This window comes from Hyalella azteca, unplaced genomic scaffold (genome assembly GCF_000764305.2).
Source record: "Hyalella azteca isolate HAZT.00-mixed unplaced genomic scaffold, Hazt_2.0.2 contig17667, whole genome shotgun sequence".
NCBI lineage: Eukaryota > Metazoa > Arthropoda > Malacostraca > Amphipoda > Hyalellidae > Hyalella > Hyalella azteca.
This window is the reverse complement of record NW_025947442.1, coordinates 177-18,562: the sequence shown is the minus strand read 5'-3', so window position 1 is coordinate 18,562 and position 18,386 is coordinate 177. Positions and strand designations below refer to the sequence as shown.

The 18,386-nt window shown below is 41.1% G+C and overlaps 1 protein-coding gene across 1 annotated transcript; it reads right to left on the bottom strand.

Annotated features, from left to right (window-relative positions):
• Positions 1–8,837: 8,837 nt before the first annotated feature.
• LOC108669214 (probable CoA ligase CCL7) lies at positions 8,838–16,168 on the bottom strand (the record flags this gene model as incomplete). Its single annotated transcript, XM_047885338.1, has 7 exons — positions 8,838–8,917; positions 9,352–9,521; positions 9,803–9,819; positions 10,109–10,278; positions 11,067–11,241; positions 14,716–14,867; positions 16,024–16,168. Coding segments are annotated over 7 exons (909 nt in total), but the record flags the coding sequence as incomplete, so codon positions are not given.
• Positions 16,169–18,386: the final 2,218 nt, after the last annotated feature.

Here is an 18,386-nt window from a genome sequence, read left to right as displayed (position 1 = left end):
ATTAGTCGCTTTTAAATATGTTAATAAACACATAATTCCCGCAAACTAACTTTAATAAACACGAAACGTAAGAAAAATTATGAAATTTCACGCATGCGCGGTGGCTGTGGGAATTTGAAAGGGTTTGGACATCAGTAAATTCTAAATTACATTACTAAGTGAAAGCCTTTGAAAAAATTTTAATTTGTGTCACAAAAAAATTTACCATTATGTAGTTTTACATGTATTGCTAGGTCTTCTAACTTGCTCTAGTCATTTAGGACATTTCCCAATGGCATGACGCCAAAGAAAGAACTACATGATATATTTTCATTCCAAAGTCTCCCGTATTTTGTGATGTTGATCAAATTTTACCTAAATTTTCAAAGGCGTTTATGGCTTTTTTTTGGTCACATCATTACGGGGTAAGTAAAGTTCTTGGAGTTTTTTTCGTAGCTATTTTATGTTTGACCTACCTTAACTGTGAGTTTAATGTCATTCCCAACTTTATTGTTTATCTCATTTGCACACTGTAGTTCTTCTCAATGGAATTAAAAAAACATTTTAGTACTAAAAATTTTTAAAGATATTTAAATTCATCGCGTTTGCAGAGATTTAATTTATTTCTGATATTATTTAGGTTTAAACCAACTCAAAAGTCCATCTAACGCGTTTGAAAAATTTATTAAAAAAAACTGCATTCAAATCTATGGAAAGACGGGACAGTTGCAATGAAAAGTAGAGAGCTAAGTCCGTAGGCTTTTTACTTGATAGTTTTAGTCTTTTTTGTTGATATTTCAAGTAGCTTGTTGATATTTTTACTCCTGAAATAGACAAAGATCTTAACTTAGATTCTCATTACCTATTTAACCAGAGGCTTGCTCCTGATTTTTTTTTCGAAAACACACGGACAATCGTGGACAAAGATTTTTTTCAGGAAAATCGCCGACAGCCATGGAAAACCGATTCATCCGCTGAAACGATCACATACCTAAAATGATAACATCCACTACGCAGGTGTAAGATAAATTTAGATAAATATACATCTCGACTTTGTTGAGATCTAAGTTAACTTGTCGATTAATTTAATATAATCGGTTTATTTCAGAATTTAGAAACGACTAAACCCTCATGCCTGATAGATGGCAGCCAAAGCACCGGTGTAAAGTTAACATATTTATTGAACTTGTTTGAGATCCAAGTTCGTTTCGAAAGTTATCGGCTAGTTGCTCAAACATGAGTTTTTCCCCATTACTTTTGAAGATATTGTCTTGGAACTTAGAAATTTTAACCTAAAAGGTGGACTGTTTACCCCTAAATATTCACAATAATTTCCAGGATTGTAACTAAAATTATGACGGAAAATACTAAAATTGGAGCGCTAAACAAGTGTGTGAGGTGTTTCGAATGTATGAATGCAGAGGTGTTTCGAATGTAGTGATGCTGTAGCAGCGCTATACTCCCGTGTTTTATTGTCCGGGTTCACGCTGATTACGATTAGGATGTGCTGCATTCCGATCGGCTTTTTTAAGGGTCAGCGTTGAGAGTAACTGCGATCCGTCGCGTGAATCTCATGTAATTTGTCAGTTATTTCATTCATATACATTGCTGAATCTCAGTCCTATGGTTATTAGATTGCCGCTGCGTTGCCTTGCATGATATCTTTGAGTGGCGGGTAAGTCCATGGGCCTATTTCTTCAGTGCCAACACTTCTATTCTATTCTAAGTCCATGATGTCGGTACGAAATGTCGATACCCTTAGCTTGGATTTGTAGTAGATAGGTTTGAACAATTTCCAGCGTGTTGAAAGGCATTAGATAAATGCTGACATACACCCTGTAATTTTTTATTTCTGTGGCCGAATTTAGCTTTATTAGAACGATATGCTACTTCGTGTATTTAATGCTTATTCCAGGTGGACGTGGGCACCACACTTACCTCCTCTCTTATTATTGGGAGAACTTCGAATGAAACACTTCCCAATGGACAGGAGGAATTGAAGAGCACAAACCCTATATACGAGCGGAAACCCAAGTTACATGTAGTCGCTGATCGAGAATAGAGACCAATTCTTTTATTGCGAAATTAGGCGATTACCTCTCTACTCGTAGTTTGTTCATGCGTTTTCGTATTGTGGTTCAATGGTGTTTGACGGGAGCGCAGCCGTGCACCACAAATTTTGTACACCAATAAGCCCTGAATCGAACGCCTTGGATCTCTCCGGACATCCACCAATCAGCCGTGAACGGCACCTTCTATCCGTAACCGATCCTTGACATCCTTCTGCTTTGAATATTTTGAGCTCTACACCCCCAGACACGAGGTCGAATAGCCTACGGTCGAATGGCCGTCCACCACTGAACGTTGCGTAGAAGCATCACTTCATACCCTGGCCACCACTCGAATTGCAACTTGCGCGCAACAGCCTGCGACCACTTGGCTTTGCCCACCTCCGGCCTCGCATAAAACCTGCCGTGCACCACCTGGCCGTCGGTCGAAAGAGCCGTGCGACTGGCTGAGTCAGGTTAGGTTAGGTTAGGTTAGGTTGGGTTAGCACTCGGCTGGAGTGTTCGACCCGCGGGCGTTCGACCGAGGGCTGGTTCGACGCACTGCCTGGATACGGACGGCTTGGTGGCGGATATCACATTCGCTGTAAGGCTCCGGCGCGCTACGTCCGAGTGGTGTAGAATTTTTTCGCGGTGCGGCGGACGATGCTAGGCCATTCGATCGCCGGCTGTTTCTCCTGAGGGCTGATTGGTCTAATTCAATTGATTCGTTCTGTCTGGTGGCTTTCGGCTGCCTATATGATTTTCCAGAAGTGTTGAAGGCTACGTTCCGGAGGGCAGGAGTCATGATAGTCCATTACATCCAGGGCAGTGGTGGTCTTCGGCAGGCGACCCCAAAGAATTACGCATTCTTATTTGCCGGTGCATATGGTGTGAAGAATCCGCTCAGGCAGAGGGTCCGGTCCAAACAGCGTACATCAATGGCTGGTACATAGTTGGCTTGTAAGTTCACGGTGAATCTGTCGATAAATTCAGAGCAGCACATTTAGTAAAGGAGGTCTTGCAGGTGGAAATCCAAGCAGTAGCCACTGAAGCAGAGGCTCCTGCCGTCCTCGGTAAACTGAGGTAACTGCAGAGCAGAGTCGAGCCAGTCTCTCTTCACTAAATATCACTCGTCCGACGGACGCCGCACATTAATTGGGTTTTTTTTCTAATTTTTTTTATCAGGAGCGTGGACAATAAAATTCGAACAACTTCAATTCAAATAGGTGTTGGGTCATACGTTAGACAAAAAATAAAAAGATTTTAACAATAATAAACGTGACTGACTGAATATTTGAAGGGTAAATTGGCAATCGATTTGGCAGTTAATCTCTCCCCTGATATTTACTCCTCATACATTACGATATTTGATATATTGAAGACACACGTTGACTGTATTGCTGGCTGATATCAAAGAGGAAGCAAGATTATGCAAAATGTAAAAAACTCATGTTTTTGCACAAACAACATAATGGGTTGCAAAATATAATACGCGGAAGAATTCTCTTCTTACAGTTCTAGAAATGAATAATAGCTAGAGGTTTTGATTATAAGTTGCTTTTAAAGTATGTTAGAGTGTCTATCTTAAAGTCTTGCTCTATTTCAGGAGCAAAAATATCAACTGATTACAAGACCAATATCTGATAAATTTGCAACCTTAATTTCAATGCTCCGTTCCACTTGTTAAATCTTGAACTCTTCTGCTTGATCTTACTCCAAAAAAGACCTTGATACAATAACTAGTCAGTCGTTAAAGGATACTAAACTGATTCAGATTATTTATTTCGTTTATTTCGCTTAAATCTTCAAGCTCCCCAAAAGTTGACCATCGAATTTATTTTTGTCGCTTTCAACGTTAAATTTCGCCATCGTGAAAATCTATTTCGATTCGAAAAAAGAGTTACGGGCGATAAACTAGATACTAAAACGCAATGCATTAGGAAATTTAGAGCTCACACATTAATTATTGTACTGCCAAAATATCTAACATAAAGCAGAAAACATAAAATCCAAGATTACAAGGAAACGAAATTTTCGACCCCCTTTTTTCATAGACTCGACTGTTGGCTTCAGGTTTTGATTCTGAAAACTCGTTTTAACAACTTTCGAGTTGGTTTACTGAAAAATTAACATAACAAATGAAGTTATAGCCTAAGAAGGCAAGGTTTAATATACTATTTTCTACTAGGAGAAACTACAACAGTATACTAATTAGACTAAAGTTGTCCAATCCTACAATTTAATGCAAGCCTAAAATATTCATAAAAAATCACTCAAGTTTATTTCTCCAGGAAATGGCAGGAATGCCCAAATAAATTTAAACAAAATTTCAAAATCATTAAATGGACCTAAATATTAAGGAGATATCTTGTGATGGAATTTTATCCCATGTCATTTTGATACAGTACAGTATAGTATAGTACAGTACAATACAGGACAGTATAGTATAGTACAGTACAGGATAGTATGGTACACTGGTACAGTACAGGATAGTGTGGTACAGTACAGTATAGTACAGTACAGCTCGGTATAGTATAACAGCGTTCATTAGGCCGTAGGCCTGTCGCCGGATCTTAACATTGCCGAACATTCCCAGCATGTTGCGGTCTCGAACTCGCAACTCACTGCTACAATAATGCTGTGCTTAACCGCCCGGCCTCCTCGCCGATTCTGACCAGAAACTGGCGCACAGAGCTGGGATCGAACCCGCGCCTCTCTGCGCCAGTCCTGGGACTCTGAACTGTAACCACTGGGCCTCAATGATTGTATAGCAAGTTAGCGGATCTAGTAATCTGTAGAAAACTATTAAAGAAGAATGCTGTTTTTTGTAACAACATTCTACAGGGATGTTTTAAAGGCTTGCAGATAATTAGCCCACAGTTTCGGATCTAATTATTTAACGTTTCGTGCAAATTTGTGCAATATAATCTTTCAATTAAATACGTATCTAAAAGACTACAAAACACGTCAATTATTTTCTCTGCACGAGATTATTTCGAAAGGAGTCGAATAAGATTTACTTAAATCATATATTTGGAATCATAAACATAGTTACTTCCCAGCAGCAGCGAGTTTGACGAGTTCTTTCCTCATGACTTTGCCGGTGGCGTTCTTAGGAAGTTCAGCCAGGATGGCAACACCGCCCGTCAGGTGCTTGTGCTTGGCGCAGTGTTGCTGCACGTGCGCCATCACCTGTGCCAGACGTACGAGGCACAAATATATATATTATATTCTTTCAACTCGCTGCTTCAACCTTGGCGATTTTAACCACTCGGCCATCCCGAGTCTCATGAATGCGTGCTTAAGTATCAGTTCGTGGAAAAAAATGCTTATGTCGTAATGGTCTTTGACGACTTTACAATTTTGGATACGGAATGAACTGGCATCTTTATTGAAATCACGCGAAAATGATTTTGATAATTGCAAAATAGGAAACTTAGTTTCTGCGGGGAAAATACATTTTAAAAGAGGTAAAGAATTCTACTGCAAGGCGAATATCTAGAGAATAACTTTTACCGTAACAAAATTCGGGGTATGCTTCAGCCTCCGCCAGTCCGCCACAGAGTTACCATGTTCGCGTTCGAGTTATTCTGGGTCAGTTGGCCAACTGATCGCAATCAGCGACTAGTCAGAACCTCCTTGCCGACTTTATATTCTCCTGAGAGTAGGCAGAATGAGTTGGCGCAAGAGTAGCGCCTATTCTTGCACCTGTAAGTAACAGCGCCTTTATGGACCAGGCGCTTGTAGCTGTCTGATTCGGGGACCTTAATATAGACCGAAAAGCGGACATAGGGATGCTGGTGGACTATGCTCCCCGAGTCCTAGGCGTTCCTTAATCCAGAGCCGCCCTCGGCTCTAAATTTTGTTAGGGTACGGACTTTTGTGTCCATAAGCAGGTTTATACGCGTACGATTAGTGACCAGAGAATTCGTTGATTTAATTTATCAGAGAGTCGGACAATTCTTCAGATGACGTTAGCAGATGGAAAGGCATACTATTATAAGAAGTACTTCTAGTTCACTAATTGCACGCGTATAAATCAGCAAATTCTGTAATCTAAAACCAATAAGCAGGGGCCATACTTTTAAAAATGTTAAGAGATCGTAAGTTCATTAGCCAATCATTGACGGCCTTTCAAGCAAAATCCACCAATCATAGACAAGAAAATAGAGCGTAAGTACTTACGTTCACTTAGCGAGTTTTGAAAGTATGGTCCCTGGTTTAAAGACACCATATAATGCATCATATTCCATACCGTTTTCTCATCGATGCCGCCCTTGGTGGTGATGTAGGCCCTGGGGGGCTTCACCCGTCTTGTCGTGGGGGACACCAACCACGCTCACCTCCACCACCTGGGGGAGCTGCAGGATTACGTCCTCTATCTCGCTGGGGGACACCTGGGTGAGTAGGGGGAGGTGTTTGTTGAGGTTTTATGATAGGCATTGCAATCTTTTACTGAAGTAGGGGATGTGTGAGCAGTGATAGGGGATGTGTGAGCAGTGATAGGGGATGTGTGAGCAGTGATTGGGGATGTGTGAGCAGTGATAGGGTACGTGTGAGCAATGGTAGGGTACGTGTGAGCTGTGATAGGGTACGTGTGAGCTGTGATAGGGTACGTGTGAGCAGTGATAGGGTATGTGTGAGCAGTGATAGGGTACGTGTGAGCAGTGATAGGGGACGTGTGAGCAGTGATAGGGTACGTGTGAGCAGTGATAGGGTATGTGTGAGCAGTGATAGGGTACGTGTGAGCAGACGTAAGGTACGTGTGAGCAGTGGTAGGGTACTTGTGAGGAGCAGTGGTAGGGTACGTGTGGGCAGTGATAGGGGACGTGTGAGCAGTGGTAAGGTACGTGTGAGCAGTGGTATACGTGTGAGCAGTGGTGGGGTACTTGTGAGGAGCAGTGGTAGGGTACGTGTGGGCAGAGGTAGGGTACGTGTGAGCAGTTACTAAATGTCGCACATGTATGTATTACAGTTCACTAAGTTCACTATCACATGGAAATGTGGTCGTGTATTGCAATGATGTGTGGGGAGCCAGCAACTAGTATTTACTTATGTTAAAGTAAGAAGAAAATCTATCGAACTATCCAAAAACTAAAACTAGTCGCATCCTGCATTGTATACAGGGTGCGTACCGATATTGAGAAAAAAAACTCAGGACTTTTCCAGGACTCTCCATGATCATCAGTATAATTTTCCAGGAGTCGTATACGACAGTTTTATCATGACTGAAAGAGTAACCGTGCGTGTTCTATCCTCTCCTAAAGTTGATAACTAGCAAACGTGTAAATGCATAGAACGGGCAGACACAGAGGATCAAAAATGACAAATCTGGAAATGCCCACCAAATTTCAGACGTCAAAACATCTTCTTTTGTTACAAAGCTGGTTAGTTCGGCGTGGGGTTGGCTTTGGCAGTGGATACAGGCCTGCTTTTTGTCCCTACATTCACAGTGGCAGTAGACACTGCAGTGCTGATGCGTGCTGACTTTTGCGACGGACTATTTCCTGATAAACTTTTGAGCAAGAAACTGCAGTTGCATTGCTGTCAGCAGACCACAAATCGGAAACACGTAACTGCGCTTTGCTTTTTACTTCACTGTGTTGCTTAGCTAACTTGGTGTGTTTGCTGCCTTTGGCATGGCTTTTCAAAGCTGATTCCCCCATATCACATCGAAGTCTTTCGAGCACAACGTACATATCGCCATACCTTCATGCTTGGGATGGCGAGCAAGCCAGTCACGATAAGATTCCATTTTTCACCACAAGTCATAAAATTTACACTTTCCACGCATGCCGATGTAGAAATTGCACGCTTAAGAGGGAACGCTGCCACTGCACATCAAATAGTTTCGAATGCAACTGAGCCCGGTGACCGAGCTCACGTGATTGGTTCTCCAATCGCATGACCGACGGTCACGTGATTGGAAAACCAATCAGAACGCAGGAAACAAGAGACTGTGCCACAGTCTCTTGTTTCATGCGTGCCAATCAGAACGCAGGAAACAAGAGACTGTAGAAACAGTTTAACGCTAATCGCGTAGGGTTAGCGGGAAACGCCCTTAGTTTCTAATAACCACCGTAAAAAATAACCACGAATCTCACAGCCTTGTCTGTCGAAATACTCTTCAACTGATATCTATTCTTGGTGTTGATCAATAATATTTTAACTGGAACTTCATTGAGGCACTTGAGCTTCCCGCTCTGCTAATGCGTTTCATTTCATGCAGTTCTTTCAATGGCGGGCAAAGAAGTCACAGACAATGAGATAAATAACTAAAGGAACAAAGAAACTTTGATAGAAACTAGCAATGAGGATGCAGGTGCACCAGTGCTGAAGCTGCACATGCACCAGCGATATCTCAGGCACACGCATACGTGAATGACTTAGTCTCCTCTCCATGGGTAACATAGACACAAGTTCGAGCGGTCGGAGTTGTACACGGAGATGGCTCTGCTTGAGGCCAGAAATTCGGTCCTTCCATTCTCATAATTTTCAAAAATAGATTCGAGTTCATAATTGGGCTTTTGAAGACTGCATTTGATAGTAAATAATCTATATTAATGCCTGGTAAAATAATCGCAGCGTATGTAAAATAGAAGACACCTAAATAATACTTAACAAAATGAAGGGCAGATATCATTTGCACCCGAGGTTGTAGCGTGACACGACAACCCGTGGCGATTAGGGTTAACATACGCAGCACAGAAAAATACTTCCTTTTTTTATTTACTTGCAAATTCTAGTATTTTCCATAATCTGAAATGAAATTCCAGTACTTTCCAGGCCGGGAAAATGAAAAATCAAATTTCAGGACTTTCCAGATTTTCCAGGATCGGTACGCACCCTGTGTATAGCATCATTGGAGAGAGAGAGTCTAAATAGCAGTCCTGAAATATTCCGGTGCAACAATGAACATAACCTAATCGTCCAATAAGACGCGGCATTTCAAAAGATATTGGAAAGAATATAGATATGTATATACGCATCACTAATGATATGAATGACAGTAGTGAGTAACCGAATAGTTTCGATGATACGAAACAGTCGAGAGCATCATTATTATATTTTGGTCTTTGACCAAAATCTTTGATGATTCGAAACGGAAAGAAGGAGATTTACAATAGAGCTACAATACAATAATAAAATGTTCTATTGGAAAATCGATATTGTAAGAAATTAAGGTCTTTGATGATTCGAAACAGAAAAAAGGAGCTAAAATACTTTAAAAAATGTTCTACTGGAAAATCGACATTAGTAAGAAATTAAGGTCTTTGATGATTCGACACAGAAAAAAAGAAGATATACAATAGAGCTAAAATACTTTGAAATGTTCTGCTGGAAACTTCAGTTACATCCCGAGAGTTGACTTTGATGAGCTCCTTGATCCTGTCGACGACGCTAACGTAGCCGTCGACGTCGTAGCGTCCCACGTCGCCCGAGTGCAGCCAACCGTCCTGGTCCAGCGTCGCGGCCGTCGCCTCAGCGTTGTTGTGGTACGCCTTCATCAGCTGACGGCCGGGGTACGGTTATGACGTGGCCTTATTGGCCGTGACACGGCTGATCATTGGCGGCTACGGCTAGGTTGTGGTACGCCTTCATCAGCTGACGGCCGGGGTACGGTTATGACGTGGCCTTTTTGGCCGTGATACGGCTGATCATTGGCGGCTACGGCTAGGTTGTGTACGCCTTCATCAGCTGACGGCCGGGGTACGGTTATGACGTGGCCTTATTGGCCGTGATACGGCTGATCATTGGTGGCTAGGGCTAGGTTGTGGTACGCCTTCATCAGCTGACGGGCGGGGTACGGTTATGACGTGGCCTTATTGGCCGTGGGACGCAGTATAGACCCCTACATAGCCCTTGCCCACAATTCAATATCTATTCCTTTCCGCTCGTAATCACGCTAGAGGGCATATTAGCCTGTGTGATTAAGTGCTATGTAATTCAAATTAGGATAAAGCCATTCACGCATGAGCATTAAATAATAAGTATTATTATTATTATCATTTGATATTATAGATACCGGATCTACATTGTTTGTATCAAATTAACGACCAAAAATTCTGGATTCCTCTCACCGTTGGTCCCCGGGTACAGAGCTCCCCCACTTGCCCCACGGGGAGGTCCTCCCCTGTCGTGAGGTCGACCACCTTCCCTTCGTGCCCCGGCAGAAGCTGCCCCGTGAACCCCACCCGCGTGTCCCCCACGGGGTCCTGGTGGCTGATCAACGTCTCGGTCATCCCGTACGCTGTGGGGGTGAGGTGCATATATACCATTGAATATTTCAGCGTTAATAAGGCCGTTAGGCCTGTTACCAATTCTTAGCATGGTAGAATATTCACAGCTTGTAGCGGGTCTCGAACACACAATTCAATGCTCAATTTTTGAGTTGCTTAACCGCTCGGCCTCCTCGCCGATTCGACCAGAATTAAGTGTCGCACAGAGCTGGGATCGAACCCAAAGTTCACTGCTCCAATCCTGGTACTTTGAACTCTTAATACTGGGCCACCCATGAATGGTATTATAACGTTGAAAAATACAGTCAAATTTCACAGGTTGTGTGTATGTACAAATACGCAAAACTAAATGTAAATTAACTCTGCATTAGGGACACTAGTCATTACCTCGTACACAGGCTCCTAAACACTTTTACCTAGCAATTCAATTTTTCATGCCCATTCAAATGTTAGCTCCAAATATATACTGCTGATATTTATACCATTCCTTCTACTCTCAGACCCAATAAAATATATTCCCCCACAGGGAAATTAACTTTCATTTTTGGAGCCACTGTCTCAGAGGTTATTATAATATGTAAATTATTGTTATTATAATATGCAACGCACGTGAAAGAACTTCCACTTTTGGAGCCACTGGTTCATGGGTTATTATAATATTTTAATTATTGTTATTATGAAATGTAAGTTATGTAACGCACCTTGGAAGAACATCCACTTTTGGAGCCACTGACTCAGAGGTTATAATTATGGGAATAGGTTTTAATAATATATTATAATATTAAAACATGTAACGTACCGTGGAAGAATTGGCCGTGCGTGGAGATGGCGTCGTAGACCTTAGCAGCAGCGGTAGCAGGTACGGGGATGGCTCCTGCTATCGCGGCATCAACATGACCGAAGTTCTGACGCGTGAATTTCGGGTGCTTGAGCACGAAATTCATTAGGTAGGATACCAAGTGCAGGATGTTGACCTGAGAAAATCGAATAAAAATAAACAAACTAAATTTTAAAACTATTTATAACCATATAAAAAGAGCAACATAAAATTCTGACGTTTTCATTAAGATAAGAATGATAACAGTCGGATAATATAACAGCGATTATATTTTAACTAACTCGAGATTAACTGACGTATCCTGGGAATAACACGATATACCTTGCAATGTAGCAAGCAAGATAGCATGAAAAGTTGGCAGGGAATTTCATCTTCTAGCCTCAGTCGACCGAAATACACCCAACACATCAAATACATCTAATGCATCAAATACATCAAATACATCTAATATATCAAATACATCTAATGCATCAAATACATCTAATACGTCAAATACACTTAACGCATCAAATACATCTAATACATTTAATACATCAAATTCATCTAATACATCAATACATCTAATAAAATACATCAAGTCTCCGTCCACGGCCAAAGACTTACCAGATGTCAGAAGAGAAACGCAAGAAAATGAAACTACGTTATTTCTACGACAGATATGGGTACGGTAGCAACAGACAATTAAGATAAACGTCGGAAGTTTATTTGATATTAACCAACTTGTATACCGCTATTCACTATATTAATGGAGCATGAAGAAGCGTAATTGAATGTTTCGAGATATTAAAAAAAATTATATTCTTCAACGGAAAAAAATGAAACCGATTATAGGAATTTGTTAGGTTGTTTAGTTTAGATGGTTCATATCTCTAATAACTTTTTTGCATAGAGTAGCAATGAAAGCTCATTAGGTTTACTGCTAATAGACCTTACAGCAATACAAGAAAGACATTCAAAGAAATTTATAAGTAAAGATAAGAGAAGAGACGAATAACACTTAACCAATTGATGTCAGTGGCAATTTCTTTGATGCAATGAGTCATTTTCTTTTCAAACAATAAAAGATAACCTACGGTGCCTTAGGAATTTGATCATCAACACCTAGCACTCGAGAAGTACTCTGTATCCCACGTTGCACATAAGAATTGCACCTAGACAGTTTACATCAGCGAATTCCAGATAAATTTTATTATAAAAACATTGAAAAAGTTATTAAAAAAACAGAATTTGGAAAAAATCAAAATTTCAGGGAAAAAGTGATAGGCTACAGAAATTTGAAAATTCAATTGCAACTCCCTATGTATTATTCTGAAGAATTGTCCAACTCTCTGTCAATTTAAATAAACGAATTCTCTGATGCCGGATTATCAAAACATCGCTAAGTACACGTAGCGACTTACGTGTGACGTAAGTGCTGCTATGATGACGTAACTCTAGCGGTGGTATTATCAAAACATTTGCGCGGGAAGCTACGTACAAGAAGCCGTACGTAGCTCTACGCCTGCTCGGAGGTGTCGTAAGTGGAAATACGTACAAGTTTTGAGTGCGCCGAAGCAATATAAAACTATTAATTTACTTGCAACACGGTGAATTGTGATAGAATTTTGTCAATAATTTAACATAGACATAATATGTGATCGTGCTAAACGGTATTTTAGGGATAAAAATTGAGCTAATGCCAGCTAATTTGTTTTCCTTTTGTGCTATAATTTAAAAGTAAATTTTGATATTTATAGGAGTTTTATGATCATTCACTGAAACAATATCTTCATGCCTTTTTGATTTAAAATTAAGTTGAGGTTGACAAGCCAGCCATTTTTCTAGCTACGTACACAAATTCCTTTCTTGCTCCGCAGATAGTTGAACTCCAACTCGCAAAATGTTCTAAATTTTAGGTGGCTCTCGAAAAAAAAAGTCCTTTCCGCTAATTTTCAATGGGGATAATGTAATTTATTGCTTTAATTGAAAAAAATTACAATCAATGCGTTGTCTATGCTATTTGGACAACGTCTCACTGATTTCTCCACATATGCTCACTAGTCAGTCAACGCAGATGCCGCTGACACAATACAACCTCCTTCCATCCACGCGTACTGCGCACTGAGTCGACACTCGACAGGAGCTAGAATAGCAAATTCGAAGCCTCTGATTGGTCAGTTGGTTGGATGGTTTCGATAGTACCTTCTCAGATCATTCTTGCGTAAGACAGTTTTGTTAATGCCAAATTTAGACTGACTTACGCAATACGTAACTTTTTGAACGTAAGCACGAAAAGTTACGTGTATTTAGCGAAGTTTCGTTAATCTCTGCCCTGGTCACTAGTCGCACGCGTAAAAATTAGCAAATTCTGCCATCTAAAACTTATTCTGGTTCTGTTATGTAATATTTACCACGAAATACGTGACGATACATGATGACTTTTTAGGTTAAACTTTAATCAAAACTAGAAGCCGCCCGGAACTGAATCGCGATTCAAAACGGCAGGCCAGATATAAGTGGGAGTATGTCAAAAAATCGGTGCACTTCTTACCCGTGTGTGGGTCATCCTGGGCAGAGGTTAACGAAACTTCGCTAAGTACACGTAACTTTTCGTACTTACGTTCAAAAAGTTACGTATTGCGTAAGTCAGTCAAAATTTGGCATTTACAAAACTGTCTTACGCAAGACTCATCTGAAAAGGTATTATCGAAACCATCCAACTAACTGACTAATCAGAGGCTTCGAATTTGCCATTCCTAGCTCCTGTCGACTCAGTGCGCAGTGCGCGTGGATGAAAGGAGGTTGTATTGTGCCGAGCGTCATCTGCGTTGACTGACTAGGGAGCATATGGAGAAATGAGTGAGACGTTGTCTAAATAGCAATGACAACGCCTTGATTGCAATTTTTTGCAATCAAGGCAAAAAATTACATTTTTCCCATTTAAAATTTGAGGACTTTTAAGAGAGCTACCTAGAATTTAGAACATTTTGTGAGTTGGAGTTCAACTATCAGCGGAGAAGGAAAGGAATTTGTGTACGTAGCTAGAAAAATGGTTGGCTTGTCAAACTCCACTTAGTTTTGAATCAAAAAGTCATGAAGATATTATTTTAGTGCATGATCATAAAACTCTTAGATACGAATATCAAGATTTGCTTGCATTATATAGCACAAAAGGAAAAGAAATTAGCTGGCATAACTTAATTGAATTTTTTTTTTCTCAAAAAGTACCGTTTAGCACGATCACATATTATGCCTATGCTGAATTATTGACAAAATTCAATCACAATTCACCGTGTTGCAAGTAAATCAATAGTTTTATATTGCTTCGGCACACTCAAAACGTCTACGTAACTCCACTTACGACACCTCTGAGCAGGCGTAGAGCTACGTACGGCTTCTTGTACGTAGCTTCCCGCGCAAATGTTTTGATAATACCACCGCCAGAGTTACGTCATCATAGCAGCACTTACGCCACACGTAAGTCGCTACCTGTACTTAGCGATGTTTTGATAATCCGGCCCCTGGTCGAGTTTGGGGCAGCATAAGGACTTGATGCTACGTGCCGGAAGTGTTACACCGTTTGGATAGTACGAGCCATTCATTTTTCTAAATTTATTGTTATATAACTCACTTTATTTTCAATTAGGATTTCAATATACGTCTCAGGGTTAAACTTGGTGATGTTGACCAGTTTGACTCCATGGAGCAACGCCAGGCTGGAAATGACCAGGAACCCAGAGAGATGGTAAATGGGCAGCGCCAGCGCGAAGCACGGTGAATCAGCTGGACCAATTTGGGTAGAATTAAGGAACAAAATTAAAGATACCTTGATTTGGGTTAAACAAAGTGAGTTAAGTCTCTGCCAGTGGTTGTCCAAGCATTGAAAGTTCAGCACTCGTGTCCAATATATTTATTATATAATTATCTACGCCTTACTTCGTTAACACAGACAGTAAAAATAATCTATTCGAGCAGGCACAGCTTTGATACTCCAAACACCTCTGGACGCGTCCATGATCATTCCTCGTTTAAATCTCCATTGACGAACTACAGGTTGATTCACGTAAACTTCCTGTTATATAATTCGCGTCAACAGCAGATGTTGTAGGAAAAGTGCGGGAGTATTTCATATAAAAATGCAAGGTCATGAAATTTTGTGTCCTGCCTAGTCAATTGCCACTTTATGCATTGGACAAGTGAGCAGTGGGTGATTGCTGTCGAGGCGTACTTTTCTAATGGCTGTTCCATTATCGCTACTCAGCGAGCATTCCGTACTCGGTTCCGTATTCGTCCTTCAGGTCGGGTTACTGATCGGAAATAGATTTTTACGTGGATGAAAACATTTAGGACAAGTTATCTTAAGCCAATTGTTTACAATCACTGTCCAAGGAGCCTACCTCATTTGAAGAACAACATATGCCAAGCCATCGCCAACATGCCCGTCAATATGCTTCAGCGAGTTGAACGGAACTTCAAAAATAGACTAATTGAATACATTGAAAATGGGGCCGTCATTTGTCCGATGTCATCGTTAAAACTAAATGAAACAAAAATTCAGGTAGTGTCTTTTTCAATAAAATTTATATAGTAATGATGTCTTTACTAGTTTTTTCATCCTTTCAAATCAGGAAGTTTTCGTGATTTACCTTGTAGAAGCAACCCAATGAACAACTCCCCACGAAGTAACTGGGGTGAGACAGCATGTCCAAGTTGCAGGTTCACATCACTCAATAATAACAACACCAGAACCCACCAGTGGACAACCACCCCACGAAGTAACTGGGGTGAGACAGTATGTACAAGTTGCAGGTTCACATCACTCAACAATAACAACACCAGGACCCACCAGTGGACAACCCCCCTACGAAGTAACTGGGGTGAGACAGCATGTACAAGTTGCAGGTTCACATCACTCAACAATAACAACACCAGAACCCACCAGTGGACAACCCCCCCACGAAGTAACTGGGGTGGGACAGCATGTCCAAGTTGGCGATGCCGGCGCTGTGGTGGATAGAGACGCCCTTCGCCTTGCCTGTCGTACCGCTCGAGTACAGGAGTGCCATGCGCTCGTCTCCTGTTAGCTAGGGAGTTTGGCTTCATTTTACTTTATCACTGAACTTGTTATTTAGTTACGATGATTATTAAAATGAATATACTATATGGATTGTATGGGAGCAAAATTGGCAAAAGAATCACAGACAATGTTAAATCACACTTGATGAGAATACTCTATCCAGTATCCAGTTGAATTATAAACTACCCTTATGATAATGAACGCGATGCAGATCAAGTGTAAATCTCACGGACTGAATGTGGTGGCGGAAAAATTAAAGAACACCACAGAAAAAGACCTACATTTCTTCAGTTAACATTGGAATGCGACTCAATATTACTTTATTATTGGCCTTAATCCCTAAGTAATTTTGCGTTCTTCTTATTATATTATGGCTCATTTCAGATGATTTTGCATCGGTGTGATAATATTTGGTCGTGTTGAGATGCGATATTTTGGTGCAACAGGCATTTGTCAATAATTACTTTCATTTTCATTAGGGAGCCAGGGCAGCAAAATTGAAGTACATTACTCATATGGAACCACAAGTTCGAGAATAGATTGAGGTTTAGACTAGAACCTTATCAATCAAGAACATAATAACATTTATCTTACTATAATTAACAATTATGATGTAAGATATTAAACCACTAGGTACCATTATAAGCAGTTTGCATATATACTTTCTACAGGCTAGTTTAAATGCGGGGCGTTAGTTTTGAGCCGTTGTGAGGATAAGTTGTGTGTTTGAGACGCTCTCTTGTGGCGTTTATTGTTTCTAAAAAGAGCTTCCAGGTCTATTACCCGTCGGCAATAGTGGCCCTTCCCTTGAGTGTTAGTTCCTACATCCGCATGTGTCTAATGTGTCTAAGAACAGTTGCGGGACCCATGAAGGGCCCAAAATCCTTCGATACAAGTTCAAGGCTAAAAAAGGCTTGCGGTGGGGCTTCTTAAAGAAAACTAAGCCCTCGCAAGGCTTGCATGTACCGCATGTGCGAATTGGTGAGGGCGCATTTTCAGATTAGCGGCTCTTGTTACTCCATTCAGAATTGAATCGAAGCCCTACAGAAATTGCTAGAAGGGATAGAGTGGAGAACATGGAGCATGGACCAGAGGAAATAAATCTCCGCATCTGAGAGCTGTCCACCAATTTTAGCGTCGGGATCTTGCGGAGTTCTTGTAGGGTTGCTGAAGAAAGGCGTTGGCGCGTTAGGCCACAATCATTCGTCAATGGAGATCATTTTTGGGTACCTCATGTTGGGACCAATAAGACCATTTTACACAACTTCCGAATTGCTAGCAATAGACCTGAAAATACTGACCAGTTACCCTAAATTTACAGGTAATAATTTTGCTTCGCTTGTTCTTTGCCAAGAGGATTCACTAGATTATGGAAGACAACAATCTTCCTGGAGGAAGAGGTTGGCATCAATGTGGTGTTCTTGAAATTAACGGAAGCCTCTGACAAAACGGACCACCGAGTGCTCTTCAGAATGCTGTGGTTGCTGGAGGTCGGAGACGAGCATTCCTGTGGATCCACAACTTGCGGACAGGCTGGCTATTCACCGGCCGCCTGAGCAGCCGCCCCTTGCCTTAAGAACAATATTCTTTAGGCATGGGTGTGTCAGCCACAAATATGTTGTTTAAGTGATTACGGGACCAAGGTTTGGAGACGAGCGAACCAACACGCGAGCTCAGATTTTACAGCGATCTGCTGGTCTCAGGGAACTCCGACATCACACGGCGATATCGTGGACTCTTAAAACCAAGCCACACGGGACGTAACCTGGACTGATCATACCTCAAATCCACATCGCCGTCATAGATGCAGAACTGGACTATGCATCGAAGTTATCATTTGCAGACCACAATAGAGTTCTGCTTAAGAATGTTAGCAAATTTGTTGCCATGGTGCAGATGTAAGCCTGTCGGCATGGACTGCATTACCTGATGTAGTGGTCATGTGCTCGACAATATTTAACGTTAATCGCAAAGTATTTTCGCCCGCACTGGTAAATACTCCTGATCATAGACGTTACTGATCATTACCATTGCTGAAGAAGTGCGAGTACTTGGGAAAGATTACAGATATTACAGGAGCACGGTAAATAATAATAACGTAACATAACATATTGATCTCGGCGCTGACGTGTAGGCCTGATGTGGCCTGTCGCCGATTCTTTTCCTTTTCGTGCCTTGTTCACAGAATCACAGAAGATCTAAAATCGTGTCATTTGATCTGATCT